The sequence below is a fragment of the Lepidochelys kempii genome, chromosome 1 (assembly GCF_965140265.1).
Source record: "Lepidochelys kempii isolate rLepKem1 chromosome 1, rLepKem1.hap2, whole genome shotgun sequence".
NCBI classification, from domain to species: domain Eukaryota; kingdom Metazoa; phylum Chordata; order Testudines; family Cheloniidae; genus Lepidochelys; species Lepidochelys kempii.
The window spans coordinates 50,591,743-50,611,382 of NC_133256.1; the positions used below are offsets into that span (position 1 = coordinate 50,591,743).

Sequence of the window (19,640 nt, forward strand, 5' to 3'; positions counted from 1 at the left end):
ACTGACTCGCCCCAAGTCTCCCCCCACTGAGGGTGGGCCAGGGCTCGCTCCAGCTTCATGCATTAAGGGACTCAGTGTTCCTGCACTGAGGCCAGAATGGGGCTCACTGGGCTTCCCCACACTGAGGGCTGCCCCAGTGGAGGGGCCTGGGAGAAATAACTTGGGGTGTTCATGTTTCTTGAGCAGCCGCTATCTGGATGCAGACTGTGAGACAGAGCAGGGGAGCCTGCTTCCAAGCTGCTCTAGTGCTCCATGCAGGAGGCTCAGCTCAGCTTTTTGTCCCAATACTTGAAAGGCTGCCATAAGAAAGATGGAGAAAAATTCTTCTCTCTTGCCACAGAGGGCAGGGCAAGAGGCAATAGGTTTAACTTACAGCAGATTTAGATTAAATCTCAGGAAAAACTTCCAAACTGTAAGAACAGTAGGACAATGAAACAGACTGCCTAGCAAAGTCATGAAATCTCCATCACTAGAGTTTTTCAAAAGGAGGCTGGATAGCCATCTGTCTTGGACCATTTAGGCACAACAAATCCTGCATCTTGGCAGAGGGTTAGACTAGATGATCCTTGCAGTGTCTTCTAATGCTATGGTTCTGATTCCAAGAGCTGCAGCTTTAAGAAACCCCAAATTAAAAATCTGGAGCAGGTGTTACCAAAAAACCCCCTTGTCTACCCACTCCTGGAATCTGAAGTGCCAATGACAACTTTTTAAAGCTAAAAAGGGGAAGACTGGGGGCCTGAGACTGTGCTCAGTTCACTGGTGCTAATCAGAGTAAATCCACTGAAGCCACTGGAGTTAACTTCTATGTAATACTGGGCTAAGGGAGTCAGGAAATCTAATTGCTTGGTACTACCTGGGTTACCTTCTGTCAGTGGATTAGAATAACCATGTTTGGGGACCTAATTCTACGGTGTAGTGCAGACAAAACTTTAACTATGTTCAAGCCTCGGACTCTGATTCTGACTTCGTCTGTACCCTCAGCTCAACTTGCTCCCTCATCATAGCATCAGATTCAGAATCCAGTGGCCTCATCTGCATCTTTGGGGTGTCCAAAGCTTTAGCTAAACTCTAAGCTTAAATTCTACAGTGATGGAACCTACCTTAGGTTTTTTACACCACAAAATAGAATCACATAATTGGATCAGGGCACAACAGTATTGTAAACCAGACTGTACTTTTGTTTTATCCTTAGTGTAAACAGGCCCTGAATCACTGCTTCAGTTTTCCATTTGTAAAATGAGGATAATAGAGAAGTATGGGGTATATTGCAAGCATTACGTAATGTTTAAATGCCTTGAAATTCTCATATGAAAGATGCAATACAAGTACAAATATTATTCGTTCATGCAAATGTGAGCAAAGCCATTTTAATCCAGAGAAAAATACTAGAAAGGAAAGCCACACAGAAGAGTTGGACAGTATGGGAAGAATAAATCATACAAAATAAACCAAGAAAATTAAAAAACCCAAAACAACACCCCCCCGCACCTGACCAACAAACAAAACACCATAGCACAGGAAAGCTGTTAAAAAAAAAAACAGTACAAGAGTTAAATTCAAGTAAAAAGAAAAAACCCGACACACTTGCAGCCAGAAATAAAAGGAACCCTCTTTTTACAAAGAAACAATATTTTCTTTTCTAGTCCCTCACATTGCTCTTAGGTCCGAAAGGGCTGGGAGAAGAAATGGAAACTCAAAAACGCATCTCTGCTGAGAGTAAAGTGTGTGTTTATATGGATCAATTTCTCAATCCACAGTTTATAGATAAAGAAAGAACCTGCTAAAACTCCAATGTTTTAAGGCTTAAATAAGCAGCTTAATCACAGAATTGATTGGTCTGGAAGGGACCAGAAGTCATCTAGTCCACTCCCCTGCACTCAGTATTATCTAGACCATTACTGACAGTTGTTTGTCTAACTTTCTCTTAAAAATCTCCAATGACCGAGATTCCACAACCTCCCTAGGCAATTTATTCCAGTGCTTAACCACCCTGACAGTTAGGAAGTTTTTCCTAATGTCCAACCTAAACTGCCCTTGCTGCAATTTAAGCCCATTGCTTCTTGTCCTATCCTCAGAGGTTAAGGAGAACAATTTTTCTCCCTTCACCTTGTAACAACCTTTTATACTTGAAAACTGCTAAATAGCTATGTTAGATTTAAAATGTTAGATTTTGTTTCTGTTTTTAGCCTCTGTCTCCCTTCGCTAGTTTACAGAGTGTTCTACTCTGCTAGTCCTCCACATCATCAGAACAGGCAGAAAACTAAACTGATTGAACTTTAAAACTTCAAATGTATGTCCTCAGTGAGGACCAGTCACATGGTACATGTGAAAAAAATCTGTGCTATGAATGATGAGTTAGCACAAACAGCTGTTCCACCTGTATCAGTGTGCAGGGTTCTAGTTCCTTAAAGCCTATTAAAATTATCACAATTGACTATGCTTACAACCGCCAGATATAGATGAAAGAATATGCCTGGCTGTTGAATGTATCCAAGAATGGGATCACCTTCACTATAGCAGATGTTCTTTACCTTTTATGCTAATGGGAGCATTATGTTACCACCCCCACCCCGCCAAGGACAATTGCCAGAACAGTCAGAATCTGAAAACTTTCCATATGGAAAAACTGGAACAGAATGATGCTAACCTAATCATCGGTGCTAGGCTTTCAACTGTTTTGGGGGGCTAAAAGGGTCAGACAGACCAGTCTGCTTGTTAAAGAACCATACCAGCTGTATCATAGAAACAGTATAAATATCTTATAAATCTCAATCTAGATGAGGAAATGGTGTTTCCATAATGAATGTACTGTATATCATTACAGTTCTTGTTTTCTTGCATTTTAGCAATGACATCATGTTCTTTCTGTATGAATTTAATTGCAGCCTCACTTTAATGCTGCCACTGATAAGAAACTATGCTATTAGCACTGCTCTTAAAGAGACAAAAAGCTTTAATGAACACTGTGAAGAGCTACAGAAGCTCTTAAAATGAAAAGAGTCCATCAATCAGATTTATTCTGAAGAGTGCTTTTTAAATCTAACCTAGAAGGTTGACTTTTAAATACCAAAACATTCTCTTCACTATTCTGCAGTTAAAAAAAAAAAAAAAAAAAAAAGCCTGCCAAAGTTCAATTACTGAAATATGTTGGCAAAGAAACTGCAACAATAATTGCATGCTTGAGATTGAAGATATAATTCAAAATACTTCAAATAATCCCTCAGCGGTGATTTACAGGGCAGTAATTTAAAAGTATGGTACTACTTAGGCTGCAAATCTGCAATGATACATGGGAGCAGTCCCACTGAAGTACACTGGAAGTCTTTGCAGGATCGGGGCCTTAGATGGAAACATCAGTTTGTAAGTTTAGATTTCATATACTAAAATATATACACCAGCAAACAAGAAATATACATAGGATTTTAAGCTCGAACCCTTCATTCACAATAGGTACACTTTGAAGAATCTTTAGGTAACAATATTCGTTTGGGGACATTTGCAAAACACATTAAAACTTTGGTTTATACAGTAAGGGCCCTACCCAGCTGAAAACAGCAGCGGAATTCCAAGCCATGCAAACTGCTGACGGCTGTGGATACTGGCTCTGCAGAAGCCATCCCTTTTAGCACGGTCATTTACAGGCCAGGCCTAGAATTGATCTGTCTTCCCTGCCAAAGCCAGCGAGTTCATGGAACATAGCACAGCCCTAAGGGTAGAGGAACTGTGCTGCATAGCCATAGGAGGAAGAGACTGACTCCAAGCTTGGACTCTAGCAGGCCGAGCTTTTTTTAAAAAGGATACCTGAGAGTTAAGAAACCAGGGGTGCAATAAAGGGGGGCCCAGGTCCCCCTGCTTGGCCCTTGACCAGAGGTAGGTGGCATAACAGTGGAGCCCCTCCCCTGATGGTGTGACAAAGGAGTGGGCAGGCCAAATTTGAGTGGTCTTGCGACCCCATGTGCCAGGTCACCTGATCAGTCAAGTTTGGCCCGGCTGCCTCTCTGTCATGCCAGCAGGGAAGAGACTCCACTTTTATCCCACCCAGCTCTGCCTCCCCAATGCCATAGGTGCACCCTGTCCCCAGAACCGCTGCTGGGAACCTGACGAGAACCTGATTGTTTGTGAGCTGAAAGCCAATAAGCCAATGGGGAGGCAGTATCTCAGACAGAAAATAAGGCAAATTTTTAACACAGAGTAATTAGCCATTGGAACAAGTTATCAAGAGTTATGGTGAATTCTCCCTCACCATGCATGCATCCGACGAAGTGGGTATTCACCCACGAAAGCTTATGCTCCAATACGTCTGTTAGTCTATAAGGTGCCACAGGACTCTTTGCCGCTCTCCCTCACAAGCAATTTTTAAATCAAGATTGGATGTTTTACTGTCGGAATTATTCTGGGGAAGTTCTCTGGCCTGAAAATTGTGGTTGCCTTCCTAGAAAGAACCATCCGTTTTCCCATCCTCTAGTAATCAAGGGAGTTTCCCCAGTAGCTTGTGTGCTAAGTGGCTATTCCTAATGGGGTATTACTCTTTTCTTCTGGTATAGGTAGTGGGATTACTCTTCAGGTCACATCACTCCTCTCTTCTTCTCCCTCGTTGAGAGCTCTAAAACCAGAAACTTTAAATTTTTTTCAATGACTGGTTGTGGAGTCAAAGTGGGGAAGAACCTGCCTAGCATAAGGCATTTAAGTGATTCCCTGAGTCACCCAACTTGATTCCTATGATTCCTTGATTCAGTTTTCACATATGGCAATCAGGCTGGGAAGGCTTAGACTTCATTAGCATTAAGAGGGCACCCAGGAACTGCTTGGTGAGCTATTCCACAGGATTATAGAGGGCTACTTTTCCCTCAGAATAGGGAGCCTCTGAAGCTGCCAGGAGGCACACAGATCTTCATTAGTAGTTATTGTTATTGGAATGTGTCCTAAATCAATGTGGTACATACATTTTTCTTCAGAAACATTTAGTTAAATATATAGAAACAAGAATAAAAGTGATTGGAAGTTCTTGTTAAGAATATTAAGTCAATGCTTTAATTTTGGAAGTTGTTTCACTCCTGCAGTCTTTTTAATTGGTCCTTTTTTGGGATCCAGAATCCTTTGATTTTCTGGAACATTATGTCTTCTTCTGAAATAAAGTCAGAAAGGTTAGTCATTACATGTCACTTACACTATGATGCTCCAGAAACTTGAACTGCTGGAAATTGGCATGCTTTTTATATTGAAATAACTGATTATTATAGTTAATTAATAAACAGACAGTTTCTTTCTGGGTGTGATGTTAACAGAGCATTTAATTATTCTGTGTACAAATCCCAATCCTCATCATTCCTGAATAACTTTATATTATTTAAATGATTAAATTTAAACGGAAAATGAAGAGAATATTAAACATTTGTATAAACAGGAAGGCAACAGGCTGGGGAGACATTTTCACCAATTATATGCTCCCTATGAAGACACGGAAATTACTGTCTGCACCTGTAATTAGAGCTCTGCAGACAGTATCCTCTGGAGAGCCATGCTCTTACTGCCATGCCCTTACATATAAAACTTTGGTAGCTGGCTAACAAGTTTACATTCACATCATGGGAATAAACAACACTTTATAAAGCTTAGGGGAGTTATTTACTTTTGGATCTATAAGGTTTAATCTATAGGGACTACAGAACAGAATTTCAAAGGGAAGAAAGGTGACTAAGTAAATCCACAAAGCCATTCTCAGGAGGATGCAGGCAGCATCTATTATGCAAAATAGCTAAGTATCTCTCTATTTATCCTTGCAGTATTTAAGCATTTTCTATAGCCTAACATACAACGTTTCAGTTTCTCTCTCACCCAGTTGTGAAAGGAGGAAGGGAATATATATCAATTGCATACCTATGCAATACATATGTGTGTGTGCACTGATGACTGGAGAAATATTCTGCATATTGTTCGGTGGTGAAAGTTGCAATCATTTCATATGTTCTGGGAATGAGTTGCAGGTTTCTGCACAAGCTGCCAAGAAAGCGCCATCTCCAGTGCCCACTAGTTTCATTTTTGAGGTTGCCAAGTTCCATTGTTCTAAATATCATGAGCAGTATATGGGGCCTGCTTCCATTTAAAGCTTTGAAGATCAGGGCCAAAGTCTTGAATCTTACTCAGTAATCAAAAAGGAGCTGTCGCAGAGCTGAGTAGACCACTCTCGCTCCTCTCCCCACTTCCAGTTCCCATGTTTTTCTACTGTTGTGCAAGTGTTTAAAGACCCATCTGAGCTGACCCAGGAACCATGATAAGGACCTCTATTTAAACTGACTTCTAATTCAGTTTGGATGGCCAGTAAAAACGGACTGCGTTAGTTCACTGAATACAAAATATTTATCATAATTGTAACGTGGTTTGGGCTATTCACTACAACCAGCCAAAATGTACCAGCAACCATGATTAAACAAAGTTTAGATATTGTTTATTAATCTGGTTTGAAACCCAGTGAAGACAAAGCTTTGAAATATCAGTTGAAATTAGATGAGAAGCTGCTAGAGGAAATTATGAGGTTATTCTCAAGGCCTGAGTCTATTGCATAGTTTTACTCTGGAATTTAAATGGAATTACTTCTAATCTGCATCACTGTGAGCGAGAACAGATTCAGGCTCCCAGTCTTTAAAGTCATCAGAGTAGTATTTATGGAGGAATAAAGACAATGGCTCTCTGTTAAATTCTCCATACATTGAGGGAGTTCCTTACCTGTGCTTGCTACTTCCTGATGATACACACTGTGACATATCACCACTCTTTGGTATAAGCTGCCAGGTGAGACTGAGGTGGGGAACTCACCAGGCTCAAAGTTCTAAGCAGTTGGCCACAGAAGCCAATGCAGTGCAACCTAGGTGCTCCCTGATGCCTCTAACTGTCAGTTCCTTTCAAGCAAAAGGTGAAGAAATCCCATCATGTGCGTAAAGTAAAGTGCTGACTAAGGTTACAAAACTATCAGCTTTGAGAGGAGGAGGTGATACAGTGGTAATCTGTCGCAACACGTACCTTTCCAAAACAACAACTACAGGAAAGTAGTTTTTGTCTAATATAAAAAGAATTACAGACAGCAACTATCATAATACTCCCAAATAAATACTGGTCTAAAACCCACAGAACAGTGCTACTATTCAGCCGGTATTCAATGTCTGGCTGTTACTGGCTTCCTTAGTCCCTCCATAGGGAGTAAGGGAGAAACATGCTGGCTCTGCCCTCTCTGGCCACTTTTACAGGAGCTATATAAAAACACAGCCAGAGCCAGAAACAGCCTAGAGGCTGTATATTAAGTATTTAAGAGCCACACAATGCTTGTCTGATCTTAAGAATCCTTAGTAGCAGACATTAAACCTTACTCTAATAACAGTAATCTACTGAACTCTCACCATGAGACCAAAGAGTGGGAATCAGTGAATATAGTTAACATTGCAGAATATATCTTATTCATGTCCTGAGTGAGACGTTAAAATAGAAAACAGGTGGAAAAACTATTTTTCATATCAATTAGCTTTTATAATCCAATGATGGGACAGCTGTTCTCAATTTGTATCATGGCTCAATTGCAATGATATAGTTAAGGATTTGTTAGTGTTTCCATTTTCAGTAAAGAATCAGCTTCAATTTGAAACTTGGCGTATCAGAGCTCAGCCCAAACACACATTTTTATGTTCTAAATTCCCCCAAACAGCTTGGCGCTCTTCACATTTAAACATTTTTGGGGAAACTCTTTTGCACCTGTATAACTAAAAACTGGCTTTGATTTATTAAGCAATTAGGTCTTAATATGAGGTCATCTAAAATTACTCACCTTCTCATCCACTACTAGACAGCTATACAATCTCTATTGACTGAGAAGAACCAGGCTGAGCATTTAATTACATTACTGTTAATGGACTGGAGAATGTAAGAGCGGACTTAGAAAAAAGGCTTATTTTTGACTGAGGTTTACATGGAAGGACGCCAAAATCTTCTGTGAGGTTCCACAAAGGCCACTTACAGTATGAGTACTGTACTATTGTTCTGTAATAGTCTATGTTAGGTAATAAGCTGATTTAAAATCAGTAATAAGTGTGATACAGTTGTCATAAATATAAAGGGAAGGGTAAACCTCTTTGAAATCCTTCCTGGCCAGGGGAAAGCTCCTCTCACCGGTAAAGGGTTAAGAAGCTAAAGGTAACCTCGCTGGCACCTGACCAAAATGACCAATGAGGAGACAAGATACTTTCAAAAGCTGGGAGGAGGGAGAGAAACAAAGGGTCTGTGTGTCTGTCTATATGCTGGTTTCTGCCGGGGATAGACCAGGAATGGAGTCTTAGAACTTTTAGTAAGTAATCTAGCTAGGTATGTGTTAGATTATGATTTCTTTAAATGGCTGAGAAAAGAATTGTGCTGAATAGAATAACTATTTCTGTCTGTGTATCTTTTTGTAACTTAAGGTTTTGCCTAGAGGGGTTCTCTATGTTTTTGAATCTAATTACCCTGTAAGATATCTACCATCCTGATTTTACAGGGGGGATTTCTTCATTTCTATTTACTTCTATTTTTATTAAAAGTCTTCTTGTAAGAAACTGAATGCTTTTTCATTGTTCTCAGATCCAAGGGTTTGGGTCTGTGGTCACCTATGCAAATTGGTGAGGCTTTTTATCCAACATTTCCCAGGAAAGGGGGGGTGCAAGTGTTGGGAGGATTGTTCATTGTTCTTAAGATCCAAGGGTCTGGGTCTGTAGTCACCTAGGCAAATTGGTGAGGCTTTTTACCAAACCTTGTCCAGGAAGTGGGGTGCAAGGTTTTGGGAAGTATTTTGGGGGGAAAGACGCGTCCAAACAGCTCTTCCCCAGTAACCAGTATTAGTTTGGTGGTGGTAGCGGCCAGTCCAAGGACAACGGGTGGAATATTTTGTACCTTGGGGAAGTTTTGACCTAAGCTGGTAAAGATAAGCTTAGGAGGTTTTTCATGCAGGTCCCCACATCTGTACCCTAGAGTTCAGAGTGGGGGAGGAACCTTGACAACAGTCATCAATATTTTGTCAGTAAGATTATCTGCAACAATCTTTATCTTGCATAGAGGGCTATGATAGTCAAGGGAGAGTATTTAGATAAATGTATTAAGTCAGAAAATGGAGGGAATATGAAAGATTTACCTCAGTATCTGGTTTTCCCTCTTGATCTGCACTGCATCTCTTTTCTGCCTCTCAGCAATTTTAAGAGTAGCTGATGTCTGCAATGGTCAAATTTTGATACAGCAAGTTATCCTTCAAGTATATATATGTTAGGAAAGCAAAAATTCTCCTCACATTGATTTTGAAAAGACAAGCACAATGACCCTGATTCAGCAAAGAATTTAAGCCCATGCTTAAGCACAGCACATGCTTAAGGTTATGTCCCACTGAAATCAACAAGACCTAATCACATGTTTAAGTTCTCTGCTGAATCAGGGACTATATTACTTGAATCCATTTATTACTAATTAGGACAGGAATTCCGTATTTTCAATCTGCAAGCAATATTCCCCTATGTATTATCCAGTAAGGGAAAAGTAGAATAATGACAGTTTTAGTGATTTTGTTAAAAGAAAAGGAGTACTTGTGGCACCTTAGAGACGAACAAATTTATTTGAGCATAAGCTTTCGTGAGCTACAGATCACTTCATCAGATGATTTTGTTGTGCTCTTGGAATTATGAAATTATTAAGTAAGAAGAGTGAAGCATTTACATCTTCCCTGCTGCCTCTAGAGAGCATTACTACAATACTGGGATATATAATATCCAAGAAGCAGTTATAAAAAACTGTGGTAATAAAAAGCAAAAATGTGGGGAGAACTTAAATTGTCATTTCTCTTGCCCCCTTGTACAGAGCTCCTCCAGGCTCATGTCCAACTGTCACCCCAGAAACATCCTCTTGTAGGGATTTCCATAGAATGGAGGGGGAAGCAACGTAAAATTATTCAGGCTTATTTTGCAGTAATTTAGTGCTTCTGTGGCTGGTGGGCTGGGGTGTGCTTGTTGAAAACTGACACAATCCTGCCAACTTCCCAGACCCACAGAGCCCCCATAGAGGGGAGCATAAGGCAAAGCAAGGCAGCTGGCCACACTAGGGAGCCATAGATGACTTCTTCTAAAAGCGCGGAGCCATGGATCTCTTTGATGCCATTTAAACAAAGCACATGGTTTGGATTATTTTTAAATCTTAATGTTATGTTTTAAAGTATGTGAATGCATTCTTCATGAGAGGGAAAAGAAACCTAGCACAGCAAGGAACCACATCTGTGATTGGTTATAACAAATACACTGGTTTCTAATGTGCTTCCATGTATGTACTGTGTTAGACAACTACTCTCACTAGCACTGTACTAGTAAAGCCTACTATAATTCAAAGACACTTTCAGAGAATATACGTGTAAAGACAGAGTAAGAGCTGCCTGGATTTAATTTCTGGAAAGTGCAGTTAAATCATCTGCTTCCGGGGAGTTCTACTAAAGACACTGACTTATGAGAAATAATTTTTGAATTTTTTTTCCTAATTCTTTGTACCACTTTAAGAAAAAGGTTCTCTTGAAGACCTATCCCATTTCCCCACTGCTTGGTTCTCAAAATATTGCATTCTGCAAGCCACAAGGAAAGGTTCCACTGACCATCAGTGTTCCATAGCATGTGGTCTGGGAACCAGTCTTTTACAATGAAAAAAAAAAAGTAATGTCTTTTGGATGAATACTAAATCTTGTGAAACCTTTACATTTATTTTAACTGTATCACTTAAAAAAAAAAAAAAGAGTAACACCTTATGGAACCGGACAACATAAACAAATAAACACACTTAGAAGATGAATATGCTTTGGAAAAAAAACACAAGGTAACAAGAATAAGATATTTAAAAGAAACTATTATTCTGAACTGCTGCCTTTCCTCCCCCCCCCCCCCACTCCACTCCCACTGAAGGCTCCAGGGGTGATCTCAAACAAGGGATAAGAATATTCTCAGGAAATGCAGTCACTATGCTGGTATTTTAAATAACTATTAATAAGAAAAAAAGGTTCTATTGCATTTGATTTACGAAGCACAAAGGAGAAAGCTAACATGACAGGAAAAACAACAAAATGGAACCCTCTACAGCTATATAGTTGAGAGAGAATATCTATGGAATAGATTGTGAGAGAACAATGGTTTCTCTGCTGCTACATTTGCCTCAATACGTATGGAAATATTGCTTAGTCATCCATGACTGGTAATTCCCGCTTCACCTCAGCCTCTGCCAAATCCATAAAACAGATTCTACGACAGTGGGTTGTTTAATAGAATTGAAAAAAAATGTGCCAGATTTTTCCACCCATGACTGATTTTGACATCAGTGGAATTACTCAAGAAATGAGCACAGCACGTGTGGCAGAATCTATTTCCACTGTCTCAATTCAGCAAAGTATTTAAGCACATGCCGAACTTGAAGCAATGGAATTACCATGTACTTAAAGTTAGTCATGTGTTTAAGTGCATTGCTGAACAGTGGCCTAAATGATTTAAGTACAAAAGAACTAGAGTGACCAGATAGCAAGTGTGAAAAATCGGGATGGGGTGGAGGTAACAGGAGCCAATATAAGAAAAAGACCCAAAAATCAGGACTTTCCCTATAAAATCCGGACATCTGGTTACCCACGGCTGCTACTCTGAAACCTAAAAAGAACAATCTACACTCATTAGCCATGTTCCGACATAACAACACTATTTCCTAACTTACTACTGTCTTCCTCCCACAGTGTCCTCATGTTTCCAGCCCCAGATTCATCAGCATTTACTGGTCTAACACGGCAAATTTGTTTTCAGCAATTTTCCTCCATTCCCTAAGGCAGCAATGACTACGCACAGTGAACCACTTGCCTGCTGTGCAAACACATGGAAACACTGCTAATTACAACCTTTCACTCCAGTTCGCTATACTGGCAATTCAATGACAATCACTTCATTGCACAGAGTTCTGGAGTATCATGCTAACCTACTACTTTTATATTATTTAAGAAGTAAGATCTCTTTCAGAATAAGAGTTGTTATAACATAAAGCTTTCAAGGTAACTTCCAATTTGTATTATAGGCTCCTGTATATTCCTGTCATAAATATAAAGGGAAGGGTAAACCCCTTTGAAATCCCTCCTGGCCAGGGGAAAGCTCCTCTCACCTGTAAAGGGTTAAGAAGTTAAAGGTAACTTCGCTGGCACCTGACCAAAATGACCAATGAGGAGACAAGATACTTTCAAAAGCTGGGAGGAGGGAGAGAAACAAAGGGTCTGTGTGTCTGTCTGTATTCTGTCTTGGCCGGGGATAGACCAGGAATGGAGTCTTAGAACTTTTAGTAAGTAATCTAGCTAGGTACGTGTTAGATTATGATTTCTTTAAATGGCTGAGAAAAGAACTGTGCTGAATAGAATAACTATTTCTGTCTGTGTATCTTTTTTGTAACTTAAGGTTTTGCCTAGAGGGGTTCTCTATGTTTTTGACTCTAATTACCCTGTAAGGTATCTACCATCCTGATTTTACAGGGGGGATTTCTTTATTTCTATTTACTACTATTTTTATTAGAAGTCTTCTTGTAAGAAAACTGAATGCTTTTTCATTGTTCTCAGATCCAAGGGTTTGGGTCTGTGGTCACCTATGCAAATTGGTGAGGCTTTTTATCCAACATTTCCCAGGAAAGGGGGGGTGCAAGTGTTGGGAGGATTGTTCATTGTTCTTAAGATCCAAGGGTCTGGGTCTGTAGTCACCTAGGCAAATTGGTGAGGCTTTTTACCAAACCTTGTCCAGGAAGTGGGGTGCAAGGTTTTGGGAAGTATTTTGGGGGGAAAGACGCGTCCAAACAGCTCTTCCCCAGTAACCAGTATTAGTTTGGTGGTGGTAGCGGCCAATCCAAGGACAAAGGGTGGAATATTTTGTACCTTGGGGAAGTTTTGACCTAAGCTGGGAAAGATAAGCTTAGGAGGTTTTTCATGCAGGTCCCCACATCTGTACCCTAGAGTTCAGAGTGGGGGAGGAACCTTGACAATTCCACAGCAACATAATTTGTGGCAGAATAAATCCAACTATGCTATAAAAATCTATCTTTCATTTTAGAAAAACAATAAGACCTAGCCCTTACTACTGTGAACCTCTTCGGAATGTGAACTGTATTGTCATCCTGAGCCTGCAGACAGATGACAACAATAACTCAAAGGTGTGAAATGGCCAATTCATCTCAAAGGGAAGTTAATGCTGAAGTCTATGGTCAATACTGTTCACTATTTTGCTCTGTTCATTTCAGCAGAAACAACCAACTACAACAACACAGTAATCTCATCAATGTTGGACACAATAGCGAATACTACAGCAGGGATAATGGGTAAAGTTGGGTAGGAAACTGTTTTCCTGTCCCACAAACATTTTTAAAGAATCTGAAATATATTCCCCATCTTGAATCAAGATGAAGAGTAGAAATCTTGAAAATATTCACAAACCAAAAAAGACCCCAACCAAACAATTTCCCGCTCCCCGAATCAATCAAAATGTTTGGTTTCAATTTCAACCTTTTTTCAGTCTAATGACTTAAATTTAATAACAAAAAATCATTTCAAACCAGAATCAGAATTTTTCATTTAAAAAAAACAACATTAAAACTAAACATTTCAACAATTTTGAAATATTTTTCCTCTACTTTGTTTGAGTTGGGAAATTTGTGAAACCTGACCTGGTTTTGCAAACAGTTTCTATTTTGATGAATCAGCACTTTTCATCCAAAAGAGGATTGAATCGAAAAATTCCTGACCAGCTCTAATAGTGTGAACACTGGTTTCTATCAAGGATTGCTGGAGTCAGGTCTAGGGTGAGTATGCCAAACCTGTTGCCCAAAGTTAAGCTCTTAAATCTATCATTCGTCAACAAAGTAAAAGTGGCCATTAACTTTAACGTGAGTGCTCAGTACTTCCAAAAATCAGAATCAGGACATTTTCATTGAGGTATTTAAATATGGCTCCAGAAGCCTAAATTTAGACATCCAGGTTTTAAAATCTTGACCTAGGAGTTCAAGCTTCTCCTGTCCCCTCAAAATGTCGAGTCAGCTCCATCCTTGGCATGCGGGAGCGGTGAAGAGATGCAGTATTTCGCTTTTTCCCTTGTGTTTAGTGCTTCAACTATCCCCATAAGGTGCCAGTACACCAAACCATCTTCTATCGCTTCTCAGGTATCAAATGTCTCCACTTTTCACTACCTTGCTGTCATAACCTTCCCATGACAAATTTTACAACTTATTACATCTACCAAGAGACAAGGTGGATGAGGTAATACCCTTATCAGCATTAGAAGTTGATCCAATAAAAGATATTACCTCACCCACCTTGTCTCAGAGATCCTGGGACTGACACAGCTACACCACTGCATACATCTACCAAGGCATAAAATCAGTAGAAAACAAAAAACTGAAGATTTGGTAACATCGTCAGATTAAATATAATATCAAACAAAAACTGCTTAGTGACAGTTATGGGTGTAACAGGACATACCCTGTTCACCCAAACCTTACAAGTATGGAAAAAAGAAGTTAAGGGAAAATATCCTGCATTCCTTTCCACCTTCATGTTGTCTACAATGCTGTCAACAACACGCTCCAGTGCTTCATAAGGTACTCCTGAGGGAATTCTGCACCAAAAAAATAAAAATTATGCGCACAATATTTTAAAATTCTGAAAAATTCTGCAAATTGTATTTGTCAACACATAAACAGGCCACTGGCTGCATTCAGGTGGGAGATCACCCTGAAGCCCTCACCTCCCTCCGTACAGGAACTCGGCAGTGAAGCTGCACCCAACCCTGACACAGTGCAAGGACCGGGCCTGCCTCAGAAACATCCCGGAGCCCTGCCCCTTTGCACCAAGTGTGAATGGGCAGGCTCAGCCCAGCAGGATCTGTGGAAGGGCTTAATGTGGGGGGGATCTAGGTGTGGGGTGTGAGGTTTCTGTGTGGAGCAATCTGGGCGTGGGTCGCTCAGTCAGAGATCTGGATGCACAGGGACTCAGCAGGGGGGGGTTCTGGGTGTGGGGGGCTCAGTGTGGGGGTCTGGTTGCTGGGGGAGTGAGGCTTGATGGGGTGGGAGTCCAGGTGCAGCTGGTTGGGGCTCAGTGGGATGGGAGTCTGGGTGTAGGGGGTTTGTCGGGGAATGAGGGGGGTGTCCAGGTGTAGGTATCAGGGTGAGGGTTCGATGGGCCTGCTTAACGGGGGAGCTCCAGCTGCTGACAAGGGGAAGCCGCATGTTGGGCTCCCGCTTCCTCCCACGATTCCCCTATCACCTTTTCTTCCCCATCTCATCCCCCTCCCCCACTGCCTCATGCCTCAACTCCCTCCCCTCACTCCCATATTACCCTACCTCTGCCCTATTCAACCCCTTTCCTTCCTCACTACCTCGTCCTTCCACCCCCTCATCCCCCTTCCCTCATTTCCCCTGCCCCCTCTTTCCCAGCCCCACCACGGGCACTCACTGTTGCACAGAAAACAGGAAGGCTCCCAGCACACAGAAGGGGAGCCCGACTGGCACTAGGACTCAGGAGAGGGCGTTCAGCTGCAGAGTCAGCGGAGATGAGACACAGGCTCCTTCAACTGGGCAGCTCTGCGCTTGCAGAAATGGGGTGGGGGGAAGTTGCATGTAACCCTGTGTGCCCTCCCATGCCTTGCCTCTATTTGGGAGGTGAACCCCCCCACCCCAAAACCTGTGCCCATGGTCTTCCCCATACCTGCCTGCCCAGCCTCCCTCCCCCAGCGCAGCTTCCCTGCCGTTTTCTGCAGGGAAGCACAGGAATTCTGCAGGAGGGGGGGGTATTTTCTGCAGGCACGTCCAGAAAACCTCCAGGAGTAATAAGGCTCTTACTTCCATCTCCATTAGATACCCAAAAGCAATATGTACTCCAACTTCAAACTTGCATACTAATGCAAAACCTTACAGTGATCTAATATGCTTTTATTTAAATCAACAGATCAACACATCCAGCTGTCACAATCTCTGTGCATTTGGGACTTTGCACTGCTACACCCTAGTGTAGATAACGACCATAGTGTGTAAAAGTGTTCGGTGGCTGTGTTCATGGTCAACCCTAGACAAATCAATCCAATACTCCGAACAGAATTAGATGGCACAGTGGTCCCCTGGTGTTGACTATGACCAGTTAATATGACATTATCAAGAACAAGTGGCTCAGCAGAGCTTGTCTTCTAATAAAGGTTGGAAAAACCTGTATTCAGCACATTTAGGGAAACTTTCATGTGGTCTCCAGACACGTCACCTGGTAATGGTGACCTCTTGTACCATACATGGTGACCCTTGTCACCTTGTCATTGTCACCCTTGTCGGGACTGTGTCCCTAGCCTCTGTTTGCCAGAAGCTGGGAATGGGCGATAGGGGATGGATCACTTGATGATTATCTGTTCTGTTCATTCCCTCTGGGGCACCTGGCATTGGCCACTGTTGGAAGGCAGGATACTGGGTTAGATGGACCTTTGGTCTGACCCAAGATGGTTGTTCTTATGGCATATATTTAGCAAAAACAATGCTTTGGCTGGACAACTTTTTTTTTTAAATGTAATAATGCATGAAGTCAGACCAAGAACTATCTTAAGAACTGTACAACATACTACAATACAGGAATCTGAGTATATAAGACCTGAGCTTAGTTCTTTACATCTGGGCCAGCAGGGACTAGATGCTGTATAGGGGCAGTGTAGTCAGCCCTTCGACAGGATGGGTACACTGGACTTTTATTCTTAAGACTTTCCACCATTGTTGCCACCAGCTCAATTCTACCCATGATAGTAACAGTGGATGTACAGGTATAGACTGTCTGCTGGCATTTTAACCTCGGTGCCACCCTATTCTGCTCAGAGGAGGGCTAGACTTTATAATGGTTAAAGCTCCACTAGCCATCATGCCTTGTCTCCCACCAGCAATATAATGGGTAGGAAATTTTAAGTCAAGAAGTCTAGTGTAAACAATGGCAGAGAGAGAGAGAAGACACGACAAAAAGACTTCCATCACTTTCTAGCAATCGCTCCAGCTAACTGAGGCCTGGCTCTGAAAGGAACTATGCCTGGCTTTCCTTGGCTGGAATAAAACTCAGATTTGTATGAAGGAGAAAAGATAAAGAAAAATAAAAAATTAAACAGTAATGATCTTCAAGTACCAGTTTGGGAGGAAAAAGATGATTAGGTTGAAAAGTTTTTGTTACTTACCTGTGAGATCTCTGCTAGGTACATGCGCCGTTCATCATTAGCCTTATGGTAAGCCTACATTTTAAAATAATGGGTAAATGGTTACAATCAAACAAAACAATTAACATGATTAATCAAAAGGGAAAGAACAAACATACGTACCACCCCAGGACTTTTTCATTTTATGTTTCATGGAATCATTACATTCTCTACACCAATGCTTTAGACATTTCAGACAGCATAACAGCTTCTAAAAAGGGCTGGTTAGACGGATATGGAAGTAACAGACCTTTGCTTCTTGTTCCAGTCTAAGCTCATAATCCTTCAGTTGGTTCTGGAGATTTCTCTTTTCCTCTTCTAGTTGTTTAAGAAGCTGATTTAAGGAACCCTGCAGTTGTATAAATAAAATCAATAGGTTACAAATATTCCTGTTCTGAACAATGATAGAGGTTGTTATCACAATCTAGATTCTGAGTTACAATCTTCAAGGTCTGTGAGATTATGCTTAAAGCTACGGTTTTGTCGTGGAGGTGGCAGAAGTCATGGAACCCTTGACTTCCAAAGACTTCCGTGATTTCAGCCCTGGTGGCTGGGAACTGCAGGGTCCCGCTGCATCCCACAGCGGCAGGGAGCTGTAAGGTACCCCAGCTGCCTAAGGCAGCAGGCTCCCAAGCTCTCAGCCACCATGGGCAGTGGAGGTACCCCGCAGCTCCACACTGCTGCGGGGGACATGGGAACCACAGAGTCCCCCACCACCCATGGTGGCAGAGGGACCCCTGCAGCTCCCTGGCTGCCGTGGGGGGCGGGGCAGGGGGAGCCCCTCAGTCCCCGGCCACCATGGGGGCTAGAGAGACCTCCACAGCTCCCCACTGCAGCGATGGCAGGGGGATTCCCACAGTGCTCCCCACTGTTGGGGAAGGGGCAGGGGAATCCTGCAGCTCCCCTCTGCTGCTGGTGCAGGGGGACCCTGGAGTTCTGAGCCCCCACGGGTGGTGGGGAAGCCAGAGATCCCAGCCACCCCGCAGCTGCCCAGTCTCTTCCCATTTTATCATGGATATATTTAGTAAAAGTCAGGGACAGGTCACAGGCTTCTGTGAATTTTTCTTTATTGCCCATGACCTGTTTGTGACTTTTACAAAAAATATCCATGACAAAATCTTAGCCTTAATTATGCTCATCACGCCCTTGTTGTTTATATGGCTCCTGCTGATTTACGCAGAGACAGACATTATGGATCACATGCTGCTATCAGTTTCACCGTCTTTAAATGAGACACATTTAGTTCTGGCTTTGCTACTCTCAGCGGTTCCTGAGAACTCTGCTCAACTGCACGGGGCCACACAAAGTTGCCCCTCACCTGTAACCAAGGTCTGGTCCCTGGGCTGCAATTCATTGGGTTGGAGGTTCCAGGTCCCAGCTGGACCTACACTTGGAAACTACTTGCCAAGGCAGCAATCGGCTTTGCTTGGGGAACTACATGTCCTGATTTGAGATAACTCACAACAACCTAGCTCTAAAGGGATAACCATAGGGAAGGCCTGTATCTTTTGTGTACTTGTATCTAGTATCAAGTTTGTGGGGGGAAGGGAGGAGAATTACTTGGATTATCTGGCATTCACATGTTATTTTTTCACTGTGTGCTGTATTCGCCTGGTGTGATTCTGATACAATTTTGTAGTCTAGTGGGCAGTGCTCTGGATTAGGAGTCAGAAGACTTGGGTCCTATTCCCAGCTCTGCCACTGACCTGCTGTGTGACCTTGGGCAAGTTACTTCATCTCATTGCTCCATGCCTCTGTTTCTCCTTGCATCCTTTGACTGTCTGGCCTATTTAATCTGTAAGCACTTCGGGGCAGGGACTGTCTCCGGCCTAGCCTGTGGAGACCCAATCTCTGTTGGGGCCTCTCCTCACTACCATAATACTAATGGCTGCATAGCATATGCTGCAAATCTTCTCTGCCATTGTGATAGCATACATTCTTTGCAGAAGTTAGCTCTGAGGGTTTCAGAGGATCAGTAGGGTTGGTGACTACCTGATACTCAGCCGTGCATGTAGTGGGGGGAATAGAAAGGGGTAGCATCTGTAAGGTAAAGCCCCACTACTTCCAATCGATGTGATAATGGCTCAGTTTCACATAAGACTGAGCTACAAGGGAGTTTGGTTGACCCATTACCAGAAAGCTGGCTCCCAGTATGTGACAGTAGAGAGTCCATGGATGGGGCCTCTTTAGGAAGCAGTGTTATAGATGACATATGGAAGTAATTGCCCCATAATTTGGTCTGTCCTATCCTTGAGTTATAGTGTCACAGCAGGCAAACAGATTGACAAGGTCTCTCTCTTTTAGGTACAGTAATATTGTTAATAAAGCTGTGTCCCTTCTTTTCCATAAAAATGTTCCTGGATACTATTAAGCTTTCCCTGTGAATGATTT

At 42.1% G+C, this 19,640-nt stretch overlaps 1 protein-coding gene across 8 annotated transcripts in view; it reads right to left on the reverse strand.

The window, feature by feature from the left end:
- Positions 1–1,351: 1,351 nt before the first annotated feature.
- The window catches only part of CCDC169 (coiled-coil domain containing 169), a 40,308-nt gene continuing 22,019 nt past the window's right edge, over positions 1,352–19,640 (reverse strand). For 5 of the 8 annotated variants that reach the window (XM_073342036.1, XM_073342052.1, XM_073342047.1 and 2 more), the window contains 4 exons: positions 17,500–17,598; positions 17,232–17,285; positions 9,146–9,222; positions 1,352–5,125 (listed from right to left, as the gene is read on the reverse strand). In XM_073342036.1, coding sequence (XP_073198137.1) covers positions 5,023–5,125; positions 9,146–9,222; positions 17,232–17,285; positions 17,500–17,598 — 333 coding nt within the window. In that variant the 3' untranslated portion in view covers positions 1,352–5,022. The remainder of the gene's footprint in view (positions 5,126–9,145; positions 9,223–17,231; positions 17,286–17,499; positions 17,599–19,640) is intronic. The other 3 variants (XM_073342017.1, XM_073342071.1, XM_073342062.1) reach the window with 3 other exon arrangements.